At 28.2% G+C, this 26,554-nt stretch overlaps 3 protein-coding genes across 5 annotated transcripts in view; all 3 read left to right on the top strand.

The window, feature by feature from the left end:
* Nucleotides 1–7,818: 7,818 nt before the first annotated feature.
* Nucleotides 7,819–16,954, top strand: LOC114124172 (thiamin pyrophosphokinase 1). Of its 3 annotated transcripts, none has more exons than XM_050199777.1 (5): nt 7,819–8,055; nt 12,565–12,702; nt 12,770–13,000; nt 13,072–13,365; nt 16,496–16,954. In XM_050199777.1, the coding sequence occupies exons 2-5, from the start codon at nt 12,567–12,569 to the stop codon at nt 16,624–16,626; spliced, it is 792 nt and encodes a 263-aa protein (XP_050055734.1). In that variant the 5' UTR covers nt 7,819–8,055; nt 12,565–12,566; the 3' UTR covers nt 16,627–16,954. The 3 variants fall into 3 exon arrangements, with proteins under 3 accessions (XP_050055734.1, XP_027843160.2, XP_050055727.1); XM_027987359.2 differs by lacking the exon at nt 7,819–8,055 and adding an exon at nt 11,983–12,387; XM_050199770.1 differs by lacking the exon at nt 7,819–8,055 and adding an exon at nt 11,996–12,473.
* A 2,050-nt stretch (nt 16,955–19,004) lies between these two features.
* Nucleotides 19,005–22,866, top strand: LOC114124169 (talin-1-like). The gene is made up of 2 exons (XM_027987355.2): nt 19,005–22,084; nt 22,148–22,866. The coding sequence occupies exons 1-2, from the start codon at nt 19,372–19,374 to the stop codon at nt 22,372–22,374; spliced, it is 2,940 nt and encodes a 979-aa protein (XP_027843156.2). The 5' UTR covers nt 19,005–19,371; the 3' UTR covers nt 22,375–22,866.
* Nucleotides 22,867–24,353: 1,487 nt separating this feature from the next.
* Nucleotides 24,354–26,554, top strand: part of LOC114124176 (actin-histidine N-methyltransferase-like) — a 32,546-nt gene continuing 30,345 nt past the window's right edge. Inside the window, exons 1-4 of the mRNA XM_027987364.2 lie at nt 24,354–24,781; nt 24,855–25,178; nt 25,241–25,438; nt 25,733–25,797. Of these exons, the coding sequence (XP_027843165.2) occupies nt 24,667–24,781; nt 24,855–25,178; nt 25,241–25,438; nt 25,733–25,797 (702 nt within the window). The 5' untranslated portion in view covers nt 24,354–24,666. The remainder of the gene's footprint in view (nt 24,782–24,854; nt 25,179–25,240; nt 25,439–25,732; nt 25,798–26,554) is intronic.

Below are 26,554 nucleotides of genomic sequence, written 5' to 3'. Positions count from 1 at the left end.
TAATAATTATTATTTATTATTGCCTATTAAATGAGTACAATTTATACACTTTTCCGAACTCAACATTTCACGCCGCTACGTCGCGGCCAGTGCTTTTACGGTGTTACACGCTTCTAAAACATTTTGATTTCTATTTTTTACTCCGATCGGCGTTCGGATTTATACTTTTATACACATCATGGGTTCGACGGAAGTAATATTAATAATAATAATAGTATAACGTACCGTTTAGTAATAATAATAATAATAATACATATGTACCTATTGATTTTTGGCTATTGATTAATATTAAAACAGAATATTACATTGAACGCTAGTTGATCGATATTCGTTATGAATTATGATTATTTGGTGGAGTAGTGTAAGGCACAGTTTCAACTTTCAAACGTATCTATTATTGGTCATTCTAGTGTACTCTAATGTGTGTTATTTATTTATTTATCAATTAAATTCTCGACATTTCAAAATAATTGTAAAGCCCTGAAACACAAAACAACACGTTTGTCTGAATCTATTCGTTAAATCGGTTGAATTATATTTTTTAGTTTTTTTTTTTTTGACGTTGTATAGGTGGTTGGTCTACCATTCTAGGTACATAGATAATAATAATGTAGTTTACATAAATTATGCATTTATTTTGGCAACATCTGACAACTGAATATCCTATCATAATACATTAAAAAAAAAAAATGTGTCTTTGACATAAATTATAATATACATAAAGTATACATATTTTGAATATGCGAAATAGTTAAATAAATAAATAAATAAATAGATTATACTTTTTAAAAAAAAATTGTCCATAACGTATTAATAATAATATATTCATAAGTTTCAATTATTTTTATTTATTCTTCAAAAAATACTCGCCTTTTTTAATTTAATTTGACACCATATTATGTAATTATATTTTATTAATAACACAGTGAGTAAATGCATTTGTACTTGAATAATTAAGTGTGACGTGTACCTATTTTAACTATATTTAATGACTTGTATAATTATGAAATTGAAAATTTTATATTATTATATGATCGTATTTATTGATTGCGCACGTCCTTAGTAATAATATATTATTAATGATAAGTAGAAACAGTGGCGTAGCCAAGGGGGGAGGTTAAAGAGGCTATAGCCTCCCCCATTGGCTATATTTTGTATAATTTTTAAAAGTATTTAAATTTAAATATGGTAACTGTATTAAACTTATACTAATATATTTCTTGTTATTAGTTGTTTACTTGTATAATAGAACATTTGAGTTAAAAAAAGTATTATTAAAAGTGCTTATTAATTTTTTTGTTGTTTTTGATTTTCAATAACTCAAGATAAAAGTGCCCTCCCCATAAAAAAATCCTGGTTACGCCTCTGAATAGAAAACTATTATAATATAAATAATATTACAAATACCGATGTTGGTATTTTATTTTTCATTCTCCTTAATCTTTTTTCTAATATTTAAGACTACTTAATCCAGCTTGTAAATATTGTAAACATCTATGTATATTAAACATGTCATTTATAAGTCTTTAATCATCAATAATATTATTAATATTACGCATCTCTGGTATACATAACGATTACAAACGTTAAAGTGTAATGTTTAATAAATTAATGTGTAATATTTAATACGTTACAATACGTACATAACATCATTAACCATTAGATATAATATCATATGAAATGTGAATAATTGTATATTTTTATAGTGTTATTATGATGGATGAAAATTGCATCAAATTTTTGATTTTATATCAGACCCGTATTTATAGAGCTTTGCCACAAAATAGTTAACACTATATACTGAAATAGTTTTCGGATTCATTCGACGATTTATTTAATCGTATTCCTACTGTAGTAGATCATAAAATGTTTTCCGTCGGGACTTGTCGTTACTCGTTGGCCCAGTTAACGATGCATTGGAGCCTAGCGGCTAGAGGTACCTCGGTTAATGCTATGTCGCTTACCAGCGACGACCCGATACGAGCTGCTTGTGTATTAGTTTTACTGAACTTTCTCGTCCTGCAGCAGTTAAATTTTCGAATTTGCGATAACCATTGCCGCGGTTGTAAATTGTAATTGTTACTGCACTGGACCTGAAATGTATTGTTATTTTACAGTGTATACGAGTACATTGACCTACGTTAATCGCAAAAAATTAAATTAAATCGGTAGCCGACCGGACCACTATAACGTCCTATAACCCTCCGCATATAGGGACAATGGTCGTGTATGCATTTTTCTAACGGTTCTGCGTACATTATATTATGTATATAGCATAATGTTTATTGTACTATGCCCCAACAACCCCTTTTACTCATTTTTTTTTTTATGTATACTATTCTTCACGAGTGATTTTATAATATCGTTTTATATTATTATATAAACGATTTTGCGCGAGTCGCTCCCTCGCACGCCTTATACCGTACAATACGTGTATTTTATGCTATTATAGCGCGACATATTTTATTTACTTAAAGTATATATAAGTAGGTACTAGTTACGCTAACATGTACAATATATTATTTCACAAATAAAAGCGCAAGCAATTTTTGCGCGGCCGTGGTAAAATCGATATGATTTTCCAACATAAAATATTAAATCAAAAATAACGCCGTCGGTTATTGCTCTCCCTCTCTCTGTCACTAGTAACAGATTATATACTGTCGTATTGCAGCTGCTATTGCGTTCTTTCCATGTAATAATATTGGTCGAATTTTTGTATTTTAGAAAATATCTTGCGTTACTACTAAAATACTTTGATGCGAATTTCACCGCGAAGTTATATATATATTATACTTCTTATATAGTATGATGCCATGGCAATCTGCAGTATGAAATATAATTGTACTCGTGGCTCATACAGTAGATGTAGGTGTAAGTACTTTTGTCGTCAACATATAGATCAATTATTTATACACATAATTATATTATTCAAAATAATATATTGGACAATCCATTGGTATTTCGGTAAATCTATATATGTATACTTTACCAAAAGAAGAAACAACTAGAAATTTAACAGCATTTATTTTTATAATATTTTCATATAATTTCAAACGTTTTTCTTTGTGTATACACTTTTTATATGCCTTTTTTTTATACGTGTTATATTGGGTATAATTAATAATATGTAAATATTTTAGATTTTTAACAGCCAAAGCTTTCACTGCTCTACTCTGACCGGAACACACACACACACACACACACACACATTCACATACATACATAAAAAGTGAGGAGACGAGTCCACCTCGACGATGGCGTTTCCCCGCGCCGCGCCGGGACTTTTGCATTTTATAGATTAAACCGACTGCGGCGTGTGTGCGTGCGCGTGGCCGAGGGTGGCGTCGCGCCCCTTCCCGCACATTATTAGCTGCCGCAGCAGCAGCCCTTCGTGGCGGTGCGCACAGCATCTGAGGCCCGGCAGAAGGACCACGACTCTCGGAGGACCCTCACGTCGGTTGTAAACCGCACACTGTACTTATCACATCCGATCGTCTGCCGCTAGTAAGTATAATATGTCGATATAATATTATACCTACATTGAAATTATTATAAACCATAATTTTTTTCCTAGTTAAAATGTATGTATCATAATATTGTTTAACTATTAATTAATATTAACCATAATATTATTATTATATTCACATATGTGTACCTATTTGTATATTATATATTTTATCAGTTATATTGCGCACTGTGGAAACTACATTACAGGCCCCTATATTATACACGTTAATATATATTAAAATTATTATTAAAAAACATATGATATTTTTTGCTATTTTTGTCGAGCGCGCATATTATTATTTATGTATAATAGGTATATTTCTCATGCCCATCAACATCGTAATTCGCGATACGTATAATATAAACTCTATCGTTTTTTTTTTTTGGTAAATGTAAGATATTCGTTTAAAATGAGTTTGGAAGGAGCTTTGAGTATATCTTCGTATTGGGTTGTTATTATTACATAAAATATGTTTATCTCTTCCCAAATCAATCATTACACATTATATATAATGTAATGCCACTATATTTATACGGTCGTGTCCAGGTTTTTGTTTGTGGAGACGAATAAGAACGACAGTTTTTTTCCACGACTCTTTGTTTTCATACACATAATATGTATAGTGTATATACATATTTTGTTTTCGATTTTCGCATCGTATATTTACAAAGCAGCCGCCGCCGCCGAGTTCCGGTCTCGTACCCCTCCGCGACACGTTCTCTCCGAAACTCTCGCCCTTTGCCCACGCCCCGGACCCAGCAGCAGCATCAGCAACCGTGATCAATACACGTCGGCCGCCGCACCGAGATTCGCAGTACCCACCACCGCTACCACCCTGCTAGCTTCACTAATCGGGCGGCCTCCCTTCGGCCAAGGTCAGAGGTGCGTTCGCTTTACATCCACCGACGTGTTCGGACGTCCTAAGTGCGCCGTTTCATTTCCGGTGCAGACTTGTCGTAGTATAACATTTCCATACAAGTCTGCTTATTTATGACGAAGAAATTTAGTTTGTTCAGTTGCCGAATATACTCGGTTATTGTTTTAGATACAATCACAGACATTTATTGTTATAATTATTATTATTATTCTCGTTTACAGCTCGCTCACAGTCGCCCGCCGTGGTTCACCCGCAAGTCTCCGATTACGTTAGAAATGTAACGCATCCGTGATCTACCCTGTAGATCCGGGCTTTTGTAGAATAATCGATACGTTCAGAAGCTCGTCTCTACAGGTATCTTACGGATGGAAGTTTACCCCGACCCGCGGCGGCACCATACATAGAACGGACCGAAGCCACGACGCCTGATGATAGTATAGCACTTACCTATACAGTATATATTATATTATTAGTTAATTTTGAGCCTTAACAACCAGTCGTCGCGTCCTCCACCGACGTCAATGGTTGAATGGTGCGAGCAGATGAGTATGAACTATGAAGGTTTCGATGTACGTATGGTTCAGCTGTCGCGGCGTCTCCTCTTCGTTTGTTACACTTCATCCGTCTGAAATTATACTTAATATTATTTATAATCTTAAGTCTTTTTGAAGTAATAACGTTTTGTATAATGTCAACGTAATTAATTCTATCTAGAATAAAATATAAGTTTTTATCATCCATTCTTGTCGTGGCAAATCAATCGGTTTTTTTTTATTACTTTAGGTTATTAATATACTGTAATATCGGAACGCACAAACAAAGTTAATACGTTACACTATAAATTATTGTATACTCGACTATGAGCTTATAATGTCTTTCGTGATTTAACAATTTCTTTGTAACTTATTTTATTATGATTATTATTATGTATATATATATTATATAGGTACCTAATCGTATACTATAAATTTAGGCGATTGTTATAAGATGGGAAATTAGGTATTAAATATATTATTGTTATAGAAATGGTGAAATTAGTATAAAATCCATATATCATGGTGCTATATGTACATTGTATAATATATTATAATATATATCTATTATCTATAACAATTAACTATATTATATTTATTTTTTTGTATAATATGAAAAATTTCATATTTTGTGTTTTTATTTTACTATATTATATATGTTATATACGATATACCTATATTAAGTTAAAATGTATTGTATCTACAAACTATAAGTTATATTAGATCTTTCATTTTTTAAATTAGATAATATATTATATAGATTCAGGAAAATTAACGTACAATTTATCATAACTAAAACCAATACAAAATAAATAAAATTTATAGGTTCTTAGTAGATAATTGTTGTTATAGTAAGGTATTAAGGTTGTAGTAGTTATAAATTATAATAGTTAAATAGTCAACACATAATTATTATTGTTATTTTTTAAAAAGTACGAATGTGTAGCAGACACAAAATGTAGCATATTATTATAAACTAAAATAATGTAATGATATATGCTATTATGCTCACATATCAATATAATAGGGAAGTTTAATAATAATAATTTAATAAATACAGTCAGATTTTCCAGTGTAGATAATGGGAGCCCCCAATAATATCATCATCACTTATGAAAGGGATGATCTATGTTATTGTAAAGTCACATAAAAATTGACAAGTATAACATATGTGACGATGATGCGCCAGAAGTGTGGCTTTCTTCTAAGCCGCCAGAGAAAAGAGATGAATGAATAAGTATTTCTGTTTCAGGTTGAAAGCTAGTTTCTTGGACATTTAGTGATCTTTGATAAAGCCAGAAGCCTCTCTTTGGTCGACATGATTGTTTCGTATTTTCCACCAATGCTACGGCCATCTTAGCAACGATTTATTCTCTCGATACCAAATCCTGCAAGTAACAACTGGAACTCTTTTTAACTAACTAAATCAGTGTTTTTTTTTTTATTTGGGTTTACGTATTAATCTTATCAATTATCATATTATTATTATAGCGTAGTTTATTGGCAGATGTGAGCCAGGTAATGAAAGGTAATATATACCTGTATTATTTATTTCATATTAAACTTATATTTTATAAACAATTTTATGGTACAGTATATTTGATAAAATTCTCAAATATACGACTTCGAGAGTTCTCCAACGATCAGGAATCAGGTAGTGGAGTATTTTTAATATTTGTATCAAGTAGGTGATAATATACTCCAACACTCCAAGAATCTCCTGATCATCAAAATTATCTAGTTTTAGCCATTTGTAGCTATTAACTTTAATTTTACTTATTCTATTATTTTTACATTATTACAATAATACATAATTCTGTTTTATTTAAATAAACCTAATATTTCAACTACATTTGCATTACTTTGCATTAATATATATAGGATAATTTATTAATAATTAAACTAATGTCAATAACGTAGATATAATATACATTAGACTTTAAAGTTAAACAAAATTAAATACTAGGTATGTATTTGTGTTATTTAAATAGTACAGACACTAGACATAGTACAGTCAATATTAGATAAGTTGGCGCGGTGGCGTTTATTAGTAAGTGTAGCCCAAACTAACCACGATGTGCAATTATTCGGCCGCGCTCAGGGTTGTTCATTATAAATTTATAAAAATAAATTATCATGGCCAACAATGGATACTTTTAATATATTACTTTGATATAAAACGTTTAAGACATGAATTGATATTTACTCAGTTTCTTTACAATACCTTATAAAATATGAAGAACTCGTGGTTTTATGTATGCATGGATTCTTATACTAATCTATTTTACATCGATATTTATTAACTATCATGATTTTATTAATTTAATAAAAATATCTCCTTTGTGTATATATTTATGACGATTTAATTCAATTTAAGCTCACATTAATACATTATTATATTTATAAATATTATGGACTTTTAAGTACACTTAAAATTTGAATAAGTCCATCATAAAAAAAAAGATAAAGGTATGGTTGGTCATGGCTACACATGAACTGCCATGTATTTTCATCTTATTTTTTTTATTAATTGTAGTATTATTAACTACTGATTGTTGTTAAATTATTATCTAAAAAATCTTTTTTATCAATCAATATTATCAACTTGAAAAATAAATAACATTTTATTAAAAAATAATGTATCAAGCTAAATATACTATATAATATGTCTAATTGTATTACGTATTGTTAATATAAGTACCCAGTGTGAATGTACGTTTTGTATGAATAATAATTGATAACAACAAAAGTTCCATTTGTCGCGTAGGAACTAGCTAAAACATATTCGCCAGTGTATATATAATATGTTATTATTAATAAACATTAAACAAAATTCAAATTATCAAACATACATATTTACATTCAAGGTTCAACTATAAATCACTCGAAAGTCGAAGTTTAATAATACATTCATTCTATAACACAGATTTTTAGCAACATTTTATTTAATCTTGTACAAAAAACGATGTATTAGATAAATACACATTAGATATACGCACAATTATCGAACAAATAAAAATAGCATCATTTCCAGACTAAAGTTAATAACTAATAAGTTCAGACAGTCGTTAGTGAAGTCAGTGAGGTAACAGAAGTCAGTTGTGAAACATTTTGTCCGAACGTCTGAAGTATAGGTATATTATTTTTATTTATAATTTTAAATAAATTCAAAATCGGTGATTATCCTTGTAAAGCTATAATTCATGATATATAAATCAATGGTATTATATAATAAATAGTAGTCTAGTAAATTCTCAATTGATATGGATTGGTCATATGGATAGTCATAATTTAAAAAAAGTTAACATTAAAAAAAAATTTAAAAACAATAATGAGCATTTAAAGACTTTCGAATACGTACAATTCATATTTAGGTCAACTAGGTCGAATAGGTACCTATAAATGTATGAGTTAGTGACGTTGAAGTTTAACCATTGTATTAAATAATGACACTTCACTCTTACACTTATATATTATTTAATAGTATTCATATTCATTTGACAAGTATAGGTACCGCGAATTTTTTAATTGTGCGCAAATTTCGATTTCCCAAGTCCTTCTATAACATACTAGGTACTATTGTTTATAATCAAGTCAAAAATACAGGCCTAAATGTTATATTTTTATTAAATGAAACAGCTATCTATATTTTGATGTAGACTCATGGCCCAAGTGGGCCTGAATTATTTAATTTTTAATGAAATGTAATTTTATAAAAAAAATGACTATTTTTTGTTTCTATAATAGGTTTAATGTTATGTATATAGTATATACCTAACATTATGATAATTTGTATCGTTTTCTTCTTATTTTTGTTTAATCGTGTAACTTCAATAATCACAGTAACCGATTGTTGTATATTTTTACTAGGTACCTCGACAACAGATGTAGTAATAATAAGAATCGTGGCAAATCATTTTTATAATTTTATTTAGAATAATCACTATATAATATTATTATAATATAATACATCAATACTTTATTATTTATTTAATATTTTTATTTCCAGTTGTAAAACCTCATAATTATTGAAAATATTTAATCTGTTTACTAAGAATAAGTATTCATAAAAATAATGAATGATTTCATTGATTTTAAAAAGTTCATTCTAACCCGTTATTTTTACTAAAATATCTATATTACTCCTTAAATATCGTATGTTATCAGTAATCAGTATTACATAACAGTATTAACAACGTATATGGAATGACATATAGTGTGAAAAATAACACTTATTTTGGTACATTTTAAAGAACTTGCAATGGTACCGCATATCTTAGATAATTATTTATCAATAATAAGAATATAAAATACCTACCTAAAAGTATACATAGTTTTATGTGTGAATAATGAATAAATAGAAAATGACCTTGCATTTAATGTTGATGTGAATGTTTATTTTAAAATATAAAAATAATTATTGTTTTATATTAAATTTGATCTTATTTTATTTTAGTTATAAATTAATATAATTGCTGTCTATAATTTAGATTTTAGATTTTGAGAGAAACGATTGATATATTGATTTTAAATGACATGTGAATTGTTTTAAATTAAAACTTTTTTTTTTGTGCTTCCCTTTTAGAGCAATGAAAATGATGCTTTAATTTTAAATGATGAATGTAACCTATTAGTTTTTGGTAGTAGATTTAATCTAGTTGTTTCTTTGATGGGTCAAAATTTAAAAATTCTAAGTTCTTTAAAAACTAACCATGAAAAACATAAAAAAAATCACTGAATATTCTTATACGCATTTAGTATTTACTAAACACAGGTACTATAAGTATTGTAACATTATAACCGTGATCTATTAAACAATTATTTATAAAAACTTACACGTCCTAGTTAATTAACTGGAAGTAGTGTTGATGAATTCTCTCTTTCCTTATATTTTTAAGTCTTATACACACGTTAACTTATTTACTTATTGTATTAATGGTTTATACAGATTGTAATGTGTAAAAAAAATATGTAGATATGTTATCCGATGATACGACTGGTAGTTAGTTGGATGCAATATCGAAATGCTACATTATATTTGTTTATAAGTGAAACTGCAGCGACTTTTACGCTATGCGAAGTTAGCTGCTGGTTTAATAACGGAAAGGGTACGTTTTACCATTTTTATTTTTTGAATTTTAAGGCGAGCTTTTAGTACCTACATCAATTATACTTTATAGGATATTGTTACTTTTGTTTTTGTACGAAAAGTGTTCATTGCATTTGACGCAACGAAGTTTGTGAGATCAATATGACTTCGTATGACCTCATGATTGTATTTTAAATTAAAAAGAATATTCTTCTTTAATAAATAAAATGTCACCATTGATTTGATAATTTTAGATTGTTTATAAAATTAAATGCTTTTAGCTTAAGCTAGAATTATTATTATAGAATTCTATAAAACAAAAGTTTATATTGTAATCGTTTAGCTAGATTTGTAATAAAATGCTAATAAAAAAAAAAAAAATAAATAAAAAAAATACCACACATTGGAAACTATTATATTTATGCAATCTATGAACATTTATTAGGTATTTTTAACAAAGAAGTAAAAATTTGGTTGACACTGCACTTAGCCCCACCACTATAATACCGCCTATGCCATAAACAACGATAAAAATCATTTGATAAAAAAAAAATGTTTTTTGTTTTTAATTTCAGACATTTTTATTTTGTGGTATTTTATACTACATAATGATTATGATATTTGACCCAGAAAAAAGCCAAGGGGGGAAATTGCCCCTACTTGCTCCACGCCCTTGGCTTGGACAAATAACTTAAAAATGTAATACAAGATTCTTCATAAGTTGTTTGTATTGTAATTATTAATAATAATTGATTGTTAATTTTTTTTTGCATTGAAATTCACAACAATTTACAAATTAATTTTTATTTAAAAATTCAAGAATTTTAATATTCAAACCTAAGATTTGAAAACCAATAAAAGTTTTTTTTATAAATTTAGCTTATAATAATAGTTGAATGTAATACTGTAATTCCACAAATATTTGTTTTGTTGTGTGTTCGAAGAGTACACTTCGACAAACTTGGATATTTAAACGTAATTACGTAAAACAACGAATTTTCGTTAACCGAATTGCGTTTTTTTTTCAATCCAATTTAAAGAGTACCTATACTACTAATTTTATAAACGTGAAACAGCTGAAACTATTGATTATAGAATAGACTATATTCTATATTCTAGGGGCAGACAAACGTCGATCATGTTAGAATTTATTTTTTAGGGCCACGCGCACGAAAATTAAGTAAGGTTGTAGTGAACAAATTGTCTATAAATTGTATCTGTATAATACTACAATTTTCTATGGAAGTCGATCACCAAAGGTGAAGTATATTTTTAGTAGGTAGATCGTGACCAAAAATAGTTTGGTTACCACTGCTATATTCAATGCAGTTGAAATCAGAAACATTCCACCACTGTTACTTACTCACTTAAATAATAATTATTTAGTATCATCATTAACGAGGTACACTTGACACCTAAGTACCAATTGTACATCAAAACTCAAAAGGGTTTCTACTTGTTCACTTTTTTAAAAAAAATAAAATACATACCGACGATCGACTGTTAAGGCGTTTGGAGAAATCCTATGCGCCACTGCCAATATTGTATTTTTTTTTATAAGAATAACAAATTATTAATAATCAGATTCTAGTTTATGTTCATGATCGGATTACCATTAATGAATACATTTTGCCGTAGAATTTGGCGGGGTAATCAGTTCCACACGGTGGTAGCCGGTTGACTAACTGTGGTTAGGGTTCTAACACGTCTTCTCACTGAATGTCAACTCGTCTTTGATAATGTATGTGTACAATCACAGTCCACTCCATAACCATTAATTTATTCCGTACTATAAGCCTGATAATGTTTGACTCGTGACGTATGACCACGATTACGAAAATAACTATATATTATATAGTAGTAATCTTTAAGTCTTGTACACAACTGACGTCATAGTGATCGAATGACATATTATTATGTTTTTAGTGAAAGGCACTTTCTTATTTTGAAATATAGCAACAGCCACTGACTGTTGAAGTGTTGTTACACTGAACTCAATGTAGATAATAATATATGTATGTGTATTCACTTATATACTTATATGTGTCTGTGGACTGTACGTCGTTTGCTTATCAGTCATTTTATTATCATACAAAAATAAATAATAATATAAATATTAAATTACAATAATTGCTCCGATTTGGAAATCCATTAATAAATTAAATAGAGTTCGAACGACAACGATGGTCGGTAGAAGTGGCGGTGGCCGTGTGCGACCGGTTATACGTAGTGCGTGTTAGACGAGACAGTCAGGCAGTATTCCTTAATCTATCGTTGTGCTCCACCGTCATTCGTCCTAAAGACTTGTTCGTAAGTCGTATGAAAATCCCGTGTTCCATTGCCATTAATTGGCTATCGAAAATTTGTTATTCACGAGGTTAGTGTTCGTGCAGTCTGTAGTTTCGTGCTCGGTAGTTAGTGTTGTAATTTTATGCGTTGCATAATTATTCCGGTGTAGTGACGGTAATTAGTGTTTGTTTTAGTAGTACTTATATAAAAAAAAGTACTTAGTAAAGAGGTCCTTTTACGCGTCGGTGTGTGGATTTTTTTGCAGCTATGATCTCCGATCCTCCTAAGTCCCGAGACTGGTGGCCAGATTTGGAAGACTTACGACTGGCGAACACGGCTGTGGTTGTGTTAAACACAAGCATTGAAAATCCACCAAAGCTGGTGCGGCATCTGTGGAATAATTGTGAGTGTTCAGTCACCACATTGACATCCATTTATTAACCAAATTTTGCATTCATTTTTATTTCCAGCCTGGCTCCGAGTGACTGTCGATGGTGGCACAAACAAATGGCACAGTTTTGTCAAACAAAACTCATTTGATGACTTAAAATTCCCCGACCTCATAACTGGTGATCTAGATTCGGCCAACCCTGCTGTCGTTGATCAGTTTGTATCAATGGGTTCAACAATCATTCCCACACCCAACCAGGATGAGACAGACTTCACCAAAGCACTTAAAGAGGTTAAGAAATACTCTGCAAGTAATTATAAATATAATTATGCTACTTGTAATACTATGATAATGATTAACGTTGATTTTTTTTTTTTTTAGAACATTGTAAATCAATAGATTCTATTATTGTTATGGTTAACATGTGCCATAGGGTCGATCATTTCTTGTCAAATTTAAACACTTTGTACAAATCTAAAACTAAAGATCTTTATTTCGACGAAGACATATATCTTCTAGGGAGAAATTCATTGACCTGGTTGCTCCAGGCCGGCACACATCGTATCCATGTTCCTCAGTCCCTCAGGTTTCACCCAGAGAATAATTATGTAGGATTTTTTCCAATGGGTTCGGCATGCAACGAATGTACAACTACAGGACTCAAATGGAATTTAAGTAAGCCTTGTTGCCTTTTTTAATTACTTATGCATTTTTAAATTATACCCAAATGTTTATTACTGAAATATTGGTGTATTCGATTTATTTTAGAATGATGGTTTGATTTGCTACTTATATTAAACAATTTTTCAATGTGTATTTTACTTTATTTAATAGTTTATTTACATTTCATTTAGTTATTATAAATCATGCACTTTGTTTTGCATTACTAATGCAAAATTAATGGTAGTAGAATAGTCAACATACTGTAGTGAAAAATAAAATCTTATAATTTTATTAATTTAAAATGACTTAAATGATTTGGTTGGTCATTGTTATTTTTCTTTTTAATTCTTTTTTTTTTTGATCGAATATACTGTTCAATAAATGCATTCAATTTGAGTAAGAAATTTATATTTTTTAATTGTTGATTAATGATTAGGTACTCATCCGAGTTTAAACCATATATTATGCTATTTTAACGGTTTTAAATTCAATGATATTTGCTTTCTTATTTATAGTTAAATTTGCTTTGTATACCAGTAAAAATACTAGTATCTATGGATCTAAAACCGTTAATCACTAATATATAAACATTAAACTCATCAATAGATACAATATAAAAAAGTTTTAACTACTACAATAATATAAGTAATGTTCAGATCTAATAAAAGTTTCAAAAAATTTCTATAGGCTCTAAGATTCTATGTATTATATTTATATAACAAGGGAGATCCTGTCGTAAGTTTAAAGGTTATAGTCATATTGGTTTTGTATATTATAACTAAATATATTATAATAATTAAATTATATTATGGATTATTAAAAATAGAAAAAATTGCTAGATTTTCTGTCATAGAAATTCCAAATATAGTAAAAAAAAATTTTTTATTGAATTATCCATATCTGGATATTTAACAATTTAATTAAATTAATGGATTTTAACTCTGGTTTGTTTAACAAAAAAATCAAAATACTTGAATGTTAAATTCTTAATTTTTTTTTTATCAAAACGTTACTTATTCTACCTATTTGTTCTAATATAAACTTTTTCTTTGTAGAATTATGTATGGTCTTTAAATGAGGAAGAAATATTAATGGGGAATGTCCATAGTTTCAATATGGTAAAATATTTAGACTATAATTCTTGTCACACTAAAAATTGTTGCTTTCTAAACTAGTATCGTTAATTATATAATATAACTAATACTACAAAACCAAAACTTTTAATTAAAAAAAATATGATTTAAATTTATTCGGTAATCTAAAATATTTAAAAAAATTCATAATTATTTTAATGTAGGTATACATTTAAACAATAGTTAACATTTCTTAATATTAAAATATTTATGAGTTATGAAATAATAACATCTTTTAAATATAATCACTAGTATAAAATATTACTATAGAAACAAAATTTTAGTAAAATTATTCATAATAGTAAAAAAATATTTTTTAAATTTTATAAGATTTTTTTATAATTTTTATTACATTTTGTTATTAATTATTCAAAAAGGGTGGTTGTCTTCATTATTTATCAAAGTAATTAGTACATTAATTGATTTAATAATACTATGTCAACAAAAAATGTATAATTTTGTGACTTAACACATAAAAATAAAATATGCTTCAAACTCAATACAGACTATTAACATTTTTTTTTGTTTGAACATTGACTTAAATTTATAATTTTTATTACTATTCTTTTGATAGAGTCAAACCTAATACAATTATTATATTTCATACTATAGCTAATATTAGTTTAAGAATATATAATTTCTTAATAAATCTAATTAGCTAGATTTTTTTATTGTTATTATTTATTTATTTTATTTAATGACAACCAGGATTGGATTAAGAATTATGATGCTTGTAGACTGAAAATGTTGGTGCTCTTATTTTATTAACCTACTTTATATATGTATTTTTAATCAATATCCAAATAACCTTGATCATTCAACTTGAAATTAAAATTAAAATTAAATGATAGTATAACGACATGCTTTTAGGCTTGAATATAATCTAATCCAGGGGTCACCAATTAATATTTTTCATGGGCCACATAAAGAATTCGGAAAATTCTAGCGGGCCATAAAAATTGGAAGTACATTGTATTTATTGTAATATGCCAGGGATGGCAAACCTTTTGAACATTGCGTGCCCAAAATTACCTTTTTTTTTTTTTAGAGGCGTGCCATGTGAAAAATATTATATTATTATATGTTTAAATATGTTAACCTATTACCTATCATATTATATAATATATTATAGTAAAAATCTTCGCGTGCCCACAAAATCTTTTCGCGTGCCATGGGTTTGCCATCCCTGTAATATGCTAATTAAATTAGGTCATGTATTAAATTATCGGCTTTTTCTCTCCTTGTCTGCGGGCCGTCATTTGGTGACCTCGGATCTAATCTATAGGTACTATTCTTGCACAAAATATAAATGGTACCTCCAAATGTGTAGTCAACCATGGATCTGTAGATCGTACACTATAATATAATGCTTATACTTTAATTTTGGTTTGATAATAAACTGTAACTTTTTATCTGTATCAAAAAGTTATACAATTAAAAAATAAGTTGTGATAAATAGTAATTATAGTTAGATGGAATACAAATAAATATTTTTTTAATGATTGTCTTGTAGTTAGTCTATTTAATATAATATCGTTGGAGACACAAAAAATGAGACTTATTCATTATGTGCCAAGCTGCAGTTTTTTAGTAGTGATTATCAAATCTTATAACTAAAAATGTTAATTCTCAACACTTTAAAGAATTTAAAAGACTATTGGAAATGTATAGTCTAGTTAGTGACCAGCTGGCCAGTGCTTATTTTTTTATGTCCACAAATACAACATGTATTGGTAGTAATGTTCCAATGTATTCATATAAAAAATCAATGGTTATGTATCATTTGGTTATAGCGGTAGATATGAACAATATGGTGCTGAGGCCAGGTCACATTTTTTTTGTCAGCAACTAATGGTAATTTATAAGGATCCTGTATGATCAACACAGATTGTTTTTATTTGGAAATACTTCCAAGCCCATATGACTTATTTTAACTGTACTGTGTATGAACAAGCTATGTTTGCTGTACAATTTTTTACATAAATATAACATTTTACTGTTCATTTTAGGTGGAAAACCTATGGAAATGGGAGGACTTACCAGCAGTAGTAATACATTCAATGGAGAACCAATTGTCACAATCACCAACAGTTCTCCACTATTGTGGACAATGACTATGGGCTATGAAGAAAGTTTCTAAATCAAGAAGAACATTGTTAGATTGATATATTTTATTCTAAAGTAAAATATTTCCTTTCCTACTGCCTGATCACTTGTTATTTACTCGCACAAGAACATCATGTATTTCATGATCTACATTGTCAGTATGACTGCAATAAAATTTAGTGTTTATTACGAATAATGTATCAGTGCAATTAATTTTTATAAAGTAATATTATAGAAGTTTGTTATTATATTTTTAGAATTTATTTGTGTTAGGGCCTCGAGGGTTGTTATATTTGAAATAGTCTATGCAATAATGTATTTAATTGTTGTTTTCAGTCAAATATATTTATAGACACATATAATATTGTGATTGTGAGTATTCGAAAAGTTTTATATGTTGAGATAAATTATCAGTTTTGCACACTATAATATTAAATCATTTTTTGGTTAATTTATGAAAATGGAAATTGGCACTCTAACTTGATCCTATTATACATTTTTATGTTTGCATTTAAATATAGCGTCTTGTGTCATTTTTTAAATTACTACTACAATTATGTTCTCATTAAATTTATAATTCAATATTTAAATATTTTAGTAAAAACATTTTGCAAATCCATTGTTTAGCAAATGTTTAAAGAGATGTGGAAAATTAAAAATTACAATTCATGTAATTCAATAATAATTAGGTTTATGACACTTTTGCTACATGAGTAAATTGCTGTCATGGCACGTGTATGTTAATTATCTTTCTTTTAAAGAAACTTAAAGTTTTTATTTTAAACACTAAAAATCAAATTTTACTCGTGCTAAAAACATAAGCCTTTGTTAATATTGCAAAAAAATAACATTTTACTTTATTACTGTACAATTATTCTGTGAATTAAATAAATATGTAACTAGCTCCTATTTATCAAACACACTGTAACATTAAAATATGATTTAACTATTAAATAATTATTAGAATATACATAAAATAAATTTAAATACTTATATTTATTTACCAATTTAAACTAGTTGTAATAATATTGTGGGATCACTTTGTATTTAATCTATTCAGGCCCATGATGGTATTTATTATTTAAATCTATTATGTGGTAACTTTCTTAGACATTCTTCATTTCGGTATTATTAAAATGGGAATTTGTCCACAAATGTTTAGTAATGTTTTTTATTATATTATACAATGACACTTCTTCTTATCAAATGTCAATAATTAATCAATATGAAGAATTAAAATAATTACTGTACAACATTATTTTTTTAATTATTGATATTTAAACAAAACTGTTCATTGTTAGATAGTGATCCTTGCATTCATTTATATAACATTATATATATTTATATAACTTATCCACTTCACTACTTCAAGCTTCAGTAAATAAGCATTATTTATTTTTTATTAAAACACAACTATGAAAATAATTATTAATAATTCCTATTAAAATTAATCACTTCAATCAATTAAAATGTAAAATAGTACTATCAATAATTTTATATTTAAATATATCTGAAGAAAAGAAAATGAAACTGATTAAGACATTAAAAAAAAAAAAAATGTACAATAAATTATTTCTGAGAACTATGTAATTTAAATATTTATTTAATTATTTTCATTACATATTATTATTAATTATGATAATTATTTATGATTTTATGACTTATAGTTCTTAATATAAAAGAAAAAAAGTAATTAAAAAAGCTTAAAAACAATATTAGTTTTTTGTATTATTGGTGGCTCATAATATTAATTACTAGTAATTGATATTTGATAAGTCAAGGATTTTAAATTGAACTAAACTATAACATTTTTCTAATAAAATAAAATCAATCTGAACTTCATATTTTTAATGAATCAAATCTGGGAAAATTTTTAATCAATTTCAAGACTTTTTTGTTTATTTTTCTATTTGATATGGGTTTATCTTATATCATGAAATAAATAATATTCAAGACAGTAGTAGTCACGGTCTTAGATTAATAAGGTAGTAGTCATAACACTCATAACATTTAAAGTTACAACTACTCACGGATTAAGATATACTTTTAATTATTATTCGTGCAACTACCATATAGGTGTGACTATCTAGTACCTTGCACGATTAATGATATGAGATATATATTATAATTATGCCAATCGTGATACCTTGTAATTAAATAAATAATTTAACAATTAAACAATTAAACAATTAATTGTAGTAATAAAAATAGTGAATAGTGAAATCTATCATCCATCAGTTATTACTTATTATCATTAACGTGATGATATAATATTTTCAAGTTTGATTGATCCACTAATTAGTAATTATATACGTTATTTGATATTTTACTTTTCAGAGATAAAAATATGTGAGATATCAGTAAATACAAAATATTATACAAAAAATACTAGATAACACGATGATAATACCACAATAATACGTACACAAGACACAGGCGACAGGCAATACATTTTAATTTGTTATTGTATTGTATTACCGTCAACGAGTAATAATCGGATTAAAATTATTATTTCTCTAAATATTATTCAATATGGATCTACATGTAAAACTTAAAAAAATATAGTTTTTTTAATTATTCGACGCGTTTTATTGACCTTAGGAAAGTTGTATTCATACTTAATTATCGTATCTACAAAACGAAAAGTAGGTGCACACCTAGCTATGTCCATAAAAGGCAATGTTCACCTGTTGTTTCATTATGCTTGAAACCCACGGTACAAAAGTGCGTTCTTGTTGTATGTTTAACAGTGATTTAATCGTAACCGTCGACGACAATAATGGCTACGCTTTCTTTACGTATTCGGTTTGTGGACGACGGGGTGACGAAGACGATACAATTCGACCCGTCTACGTCTGTGTACGAGGCGTGCTGTCAGATCAGCGGAAAAGCGTCATCTGACCATCTGTCGGAGTACACATTGTTTTTGGCCGACGAAGATTCCAAAAAAGGCATATACCTCGAACCTGCACGTAATTTCGAGTATTATATTCTGCGAAATGGCGACTTACTTGAATATCGCAAGAAAGTGCGTCCACTTAAGGTTAGCACACTTGACGGGACTGTAAAAACCTTAATGATAGACGATACCCAGCCCGTTGCCAACCTTATGGCCGTGGTTTGTGCTAAACTGGGCATAACTAACCACGATGAGTACAGTTTGGTGCGCGAATTTCCCGAAGGCGATGAAAATAATGTCAATGCGGGAAATTCAATTAAACGGGATCATAAGATGGAACATTTGCGTAAAAAATTGAAGACAGATGAAGAAACTAATTGGATTAATCCAGGAGCGAGTTTACGAGAACAGGGAATTGATGAAAAGGAAGGGGTTTTATTAAAACGCAAGTTTTTCTTTTCAGACGGTAACATAGATTCCCATGATCCAATTCAATTAAATTTATTATATGTTGAAACGAGGGATGCTATTTTAAAAGGTACTCATCCTGTTACTGAAAATCTTGCAATCCAGTTAGCAGGTTTACAAACACATATTCAATTTGGCAATCACGATGAAACTAAACATAAACCTCCGTTATTGGATTTAAAAGAATTCCTGCCACAATCTTATATTAAAAATAAAGGTATTGAAAAAAAAATACTCATTGAACACAAGAAATACATAGATTTACCTGAGCTTGAAGCCAAAGTTTTGTACACTAGAACTGTCCGAGCACTTCCAACATATGGTGTTACATTTTTCTTAGTTAAAGAGGAAATGAAAGGTAAAAATAAACTTGTGCCTAGAATTCTTGGAGTTACTAAAGATTCTGTGTTACGCTTGGATGAACGAAGTAAAGAAATATTACAAAATTGGCCTTTAACTAGTGTTCGGCGGTGGGGTGCTTCACCTCATACATTTACATTAGATTTTGGCGATTATTCTGATCGTTATTATTCTGTCCAAACCACAGAGGCAGAGCAAATACTACAATTAATATCTGGTTATATTGATATAATTTTAAAAAAAAAAGAAGCTAAGGATCATTTTGGAATCGATGCTAATGAACATTCTACAGTGATGGAAGATACAGTAAGTCCATTAAAAGCAATTGTGATAGAAAGTAATGGTCATAAGGTAAAAACTGAATCTGTTGCTAAGCCTGCTATTCTCAGAGTTCCACAAGAGGCCACATCTTATACAACTGGATACATTTCTGAGGAACAATATACTTCTATTGAAATTACCTGCACTGAAGCCATATCAGGTGTTTTAGAAGATCTTGATACCACTATGTCTGAAAGTAATAATTTAGAATTAGAAATAAATGAACAGAAATTTTCTGACTACAGGGAAAACATTTTAAAAACTTCCAAAACACTGGTAGAAAATACCAAATCATTAGTGGCAGGTGTTGGAGTGTCCAAAGAACAATTGGACGATTCTTCTAGAAATGCAGTAACCACAGTATTGAAACTTGTAGAACTTGTAAAGTCTGGTGCAGCTTCATTAGATGACCGTGAAGTTCAAATTAAATTGATTACAGCCGTAAAAGATGTTGCTAGTTCACTTGGAGAATTAATTAAGGGTTGTTTTGAAACTCCATCTATGGAGGAACTAAAGGACAAAGCAAAAGTGTTGGTGACTAATGTTACTTCTTTATTGAAAACTGTGAAATCTGTAGATGATGAACGTACAAAAAATACTAATGTTATGGAATCAACAGTTGAATTGATTGAAAAAGATTTGCAAAGAAATTATAATGTATCAAATTATGAGACAACGACAGAATCACTTATTCAATCTGCAAAGTGTATTGATGAAACAACTAAAAATATGTTAGATATTGTTTACAAAGGAAAACCAAATGATGTCAGAAATGCAGTACAAGAAAGTCATAAATCAGTTAGCGAGTTATTAACTGCTTGTCATGGGAAAAATTTAAATGAAAAAGTGTTGGATGCTGGACGTCAAGTTGCTGAAGAATTTAAGACCTTTTTGTCTACAGTTTTAGAAAATTCCAAAAGGCCTTGTACTACTACAAAACGGGTTTTAGAAGAAGTATCTCAACGCCTATCATCAAAGGTACATTATTTAATTACAATTGTGGAGCATATTGAAACTATAGAATATCATTTATTGGATTCAGCAACTTCAATCGATACAGCCGTTAAAAAACTTGATACAATTCAACCCAGGCCTTACGAATTCAAAGTTGATGAAACTTGCTGGAAATCTGATGAAGTTATTCTAGAAGCTGTAAAATCAATTGCGGCTGCTACCTGTGCATTAGTCAAAACAGCTTCACTTGCACAACATGAAATCGGAGTTGATGAAGGGGTAGATGGATTAGTGTATGCTGCTAGAATGGTTGCCACAGCAACTCATACCTTAGTAGAATGTGCTCGTGAAATAATTGAAGGTTTATCAAGCGAAGACAAACTGATATCTGCAGCTAATCAAGTGGCTTCTTGCACAACACAACTTTTAGTTGCATGCAAAGTAAAAGCAGATCCAAATAGTGATGCTACAAAGCGCCTTTTAGCTTCAGGTAATAGTTTAAAATTGATTGTTTTTAATATAAATTTTTAATTAATTTTTTTTATTATTTTAGGTAACGTAGTAAAACGTGCAACTGAAAATGTAGTTCGTGCAGCTCGCCAAGCCATGAAAACTGATGAAATCAAAAATCTTATATTAAATGAAAAAATGGTCGGTGGTATGGCCCAAGAAATAGATGCTAGATCTGATGTGTTAAGAATTGAAAGAGAGTTAGAAGAGGCAAGAAAAAGATTAGTTGTTATCAGACAAGCAAAAAATAGAAGTGTTGATAGTTATTAACACAATATCCCAATTTGTTCAAAATTACCTTAAAAACCATTCATTTATTAACTTGTAACATATGTAATTACTGAAATTAATACATTCCTTGTGTTAAATGTTAAAATACCTATTAATAGATACAATATTATTTTGATTATATACATCCATTTAAAAATATAGATTTTTTTTTACTGGAGGTCATAAAAGTATGTTTCATGTAATTGATTGTGTTAAATTTTAACATTATTTCTCTCACTTAGTAAAGTATTTAAAAAAAAACTTATATAGGTAATTAATAAAATTTAATCTGTCTAAAATTAACAAAATTAAATATAACATTAAAATAGTATCTTGTAGAATTAGTTTTTTTTATTATTTAAAGTAAATACGTATAATATATTAAGAAATTAAAAAAAAAAATAATTTATATTGTTTTTATTATCTATGTTTAATTTTAATTTGTTTTTATATTAACCCTATGAAGTAATAAAATATTTTTTGATTTTTCTATTTTTATTTGTATGATATAATATAACATTTTAATGTTTTACCTAATAGTTTTATAATTTATTAATACTATGCTTAGAAGATAATTGCATAGTTAATAGTTATCAAACATTTTTCAATTTTATTCTAGCTTCCAGGCACCAATTACAACGCCAATTAAAATGGCAGATTGTTAAGCTATTAAGTTATTTAGCATAAAACTGTATGTAATTATAATTTTCTTGTTTTTAGAAGTGAGGTTAAAAAAAATTTCAGTTCAAAAATGTTGTTTGTCCAGAATATATTTTCTGCGAGTATCCGAAAATTAACATATTTATATGAAATTTGAGCAAGAGAGGAAAGTGAGCTAAAAAGCTAAGCTTTTCAAACATTTTATAATACTAAGAAGTAAGTATCAATATTACAGGTATATTTAATAAATCCATTAGCTAATAGATATCTAGCTGTTTATATGGTAAAAGGTAAATTAAAAGGTCTACAACTCTACAACCATTAACTAATGGTTAGGCCGCCAAGCATTCAATGATGGACCAGATCATCACTGGTTGCTTTTATCAAATTGTTGTATTACTTCCTAGTCACTAGGTTTAAAAGTAGTTTTAGGATTCCAGCACTTGTTAAAAATATTATTATGTCAGGGATCATTATCTAAGAATATAATTAATGTTGTAATTTTTCTATAATAATTAGTGTAATTTATATATTATGTATGTCAAAAACAATTTGATTTCAGTTAAATTATATAGATTTCTCCATATTATTAAGAAATATTATAATCAATGTAACCAAAATAAATTCAGTCATGATTGTACATTGTACTGTCTAGTTGTTTGAAAAAATCAAAATTCAGCAAATTAAAATAGGTTATCAAAATCAGTTTAACACTTGAGCACAGTATTATAAATACTGCAACTTTTGACTAATCTGTATTACAAAAGAAAAAAAAATCTTGTTGGAGATTGGAACATTCTAATTATTTTTCTTGGCACCTTATATATTATTATTAAAACCTGTATATTAATTAACAGCTATTTTTATGTATTTGATATTTTTGTTCCTAGTCTTTACTCTTTATTAATTTGGACAATTATTTCTAGGCAAATTAATATTTTTACATTTTTTGTAAGTATTCTGAGAGGACGGCGAGCGATCTGTCAACCGTGGCAAAAAGCCAAAATATTAAAATAATGAAATTTGATACAACGGATTAAATGGATTTAAATAGATTTCACGAATTCTGCATTTCTGTAGTACGGTAGAGCGACGAACACCGCCAACCGAATATCGACATCGAGGCATCGAGCTAGCCGAGCTGCTAAGCTGCTAAGTGCTGACTCTTTTATAGTTTTTACTGAGTGTGGTAGTTTAGAATGTTATTCGTTTGAACTTTGAAGCTCTAGTAAACAGATATTTGATTAGAGGCTTCTTATCATAGGTCATATCTTGTCCATATGATGATAAGACTCATAATAATATTATGATTTAAATAAGATACTCAATATTGAGTATACTTAAGAGGCACCATACTCAGTATGAGTTTGGTAGTTTACTAGTATAATATTACTCTTATATTATAGTCTGTAGTTGTATTATAGAATTCTAAGTCATTTTTGTATTTACTATTATTTATTACTTACCTTCATTCTACTGTTCTGTTTATTTTGTAGTACTTATTCATTTTTTATTTTTATATACTACTTACAACTTGTTAAGTACAATTAGGTACCCTAGAATTCTAAAATAAATCTTTAAAATTGTATTCTGTTTATTAATTATTGAAGTTAAAAAGTCTTGAATATAGATATGGAAAAAAAAGGCAAGAACACTAGTCAAAAGAAGAATCTTGCTAAAATGCAAACCGTGAAATTGAATGATTGTAGAGTAGTGGTATTAAAGCTGGTGGATGAATTACTCGACGGTTAGAAATTTACTCATTATTTGAGCATGTCTTAATAGTTAATATGACATTAAATTTATATTTTGTTATTTAGCAACGAGTATGATGTCCAATTCCCCATCAATCAAAGAACAATGGTCCATACATTTGGTGATTGTCAACCTATTGTCCAAGATTAATCAGCTTGAAGCAGAGTTTGATTTGAAACCCTTGTCTCAGAGAAATGATCAATCCATTGAGAAGTTGACTAAATGGGCCACAAAAAATGGTGCTATTCTTAATGGAGTAGAAATTCATCAATTTGAAAATAATGAGTATGGTATGAAAGCTACTAAGAATATTGCTGTTGGTGATACGCTTGTGACTGTACCTAGAGCGTTGATGATGACTGAAGAAAGTATACCATCATCTCCACTATGTAAGTGTTTAGTTTTAAAGGGATTGTACTTAATCATATAATTTTTATATTTATTTATTTAGGGAAATTGCACTCGCAAGACATGATGCTACGTAATATGCCAAATGTGGCCCTGGCAATATTCATTTTAGTCGAATCTTTGCGAAAAGATAAGAAAAGTTTTTGGCATTCATATTTAACTTCGTTGCCAGTTACATACTCAACTCCAGTATATTTCAATGTAGCTGATCTAGAAGCTTTAAAAGGATCGCCTGCATTTGGTATTATATTATGCTGTTTTAAACAATTTTTATTGCACAAATACATTTAGTACATAATCTATAGTATGTTATGATGTTTACTTTAAACATATGAGTATAAATAACTATAAGATATAATTTATTAATTTAAGAATTTCTTATTATCTCAGTCAATTTCATATTTATTTTTATCATATAGTTTCAGTCATTTATCATATTGCTCCAGATCTATATATTTGTATATTGGTAGATTTAATTTAACATAACATGTTTTTTGATTAGCATTTATTTATTAACATGTTTTTATGAATGTAGAAGCAGCACTGAAACTTAATAGAAATATAGCTCGACAATATGCATACTTCAAAAAACTGTTTCAGGTAATTATGACTAGTTATTATTATTTTTGACTTATTATTGTATATAAATGATTGATAGTTTTTCCTATTTTTATTGTATTTTAGATCCAATATGTAGATATTAATGCATATATACATGTGTTTTGGGATGAATAAAGATGTTTAAAAAAAATTTAAAACATCAAATTTTCCCTCTTTTAATTCGAGATACAAGTTCAAATCCTATTACAATTATACCTGTAATATTTTGTTTTCCATTCCATTCCATATTTATTTTATTATGAAATTATGCAATAATATATTAAATAATATAATTTAGCATAAGACAAGTATACTAAGTATAGTGTATCATCTAATGACAATACATGTAATATAGAATAATAATTTTAGTTAAATTCTTATGAATAGTTTCAATAGTAGGCTGTCACAACAAATTAGTAAACTTAACTTACTACTAAATTAGTTAACTACATAATTGTTATCAGTGTGAAGTTTATATCGAAGACAAAATAATAGTTTTTTTTTTCAGTCTTTTATTATTGAAAATCAGTCTTTAGAATATAGACAATGAAATTATTATAATTTATCTGATATAATGGAATTAACTAAAAATATTGTAACTAGAGTTATGACTATGAGTTAATGACAAAGTTATGCCTCACAAAAATTTTGACTTCACTTAAAGATTTATATTTTATTTTTGGCAAATATCATCATGATTGAATTAATTTAAGAAAATGTTTTTAATTAATTGCCTTTTTACCTTTTAAAAAATTCT

The sequence above is a fragment of the Aphis gossypii genome, chromosome 1 (genome assembly GCF_020184175.1).
Source record: "Aphis gossypii isolate Hap1 chromosome 1, ASM2018417v2, whole genome shotgun sequence".
NCBI lineage: Eukaryota > Metazoa > Arthropoda > Insecta > Hemiptera > Aphididae > Aphis > Aphis gossypii.
Note: the sequence above shows the minus strand (reverse complement) of the source record. Positions and strands in the feature narration are given on the sequence as shown.

What these genes read in the sequence shown, in the direction of transcription:
- LOC114124172 (XM_027987359.2), top strand. Translation starts at nt 12,330, where the DNA reads ATGAAAATCCCGTGTTCCATTGCCATTAATTGGCTATCGAAAATTTGT. An exon ending in GAAAATTTGTTATTCACGAG is followed by an intron (nt 12,388 to 12,564) that starts GTTAGTGTTCGT and finishes ATTTTTTTGCAG; the next exon opens with CTATGATCTCCGATCCTCCT. An exon ending in GCGGCATCTGTGGAATAATT is followed by an intron (nt 12,703 to 12,769) that starts GTGAGTGTTCAG and finishes TTTTATTTCCAG; the next exon opens with CCTGGCTCCGAGTGACTGTC.
- LOC114124169 (XM_027987355.2), top strand. Translation starts at nt 19,372, where the DNA reads ATGGCTACGCTTTCTTTACGTATTCGGTTTGTGGACGACGGGGTGACG. An exon ending in AAAGCGCCTTTTAGCTTCAG is followed by an intron (nt 22,085 to 22,147) that starts GTAATAGTTTAA and finishes TTATTATTTTAG; the next exon opens with GTAACGTAGTAAAACGTGCA.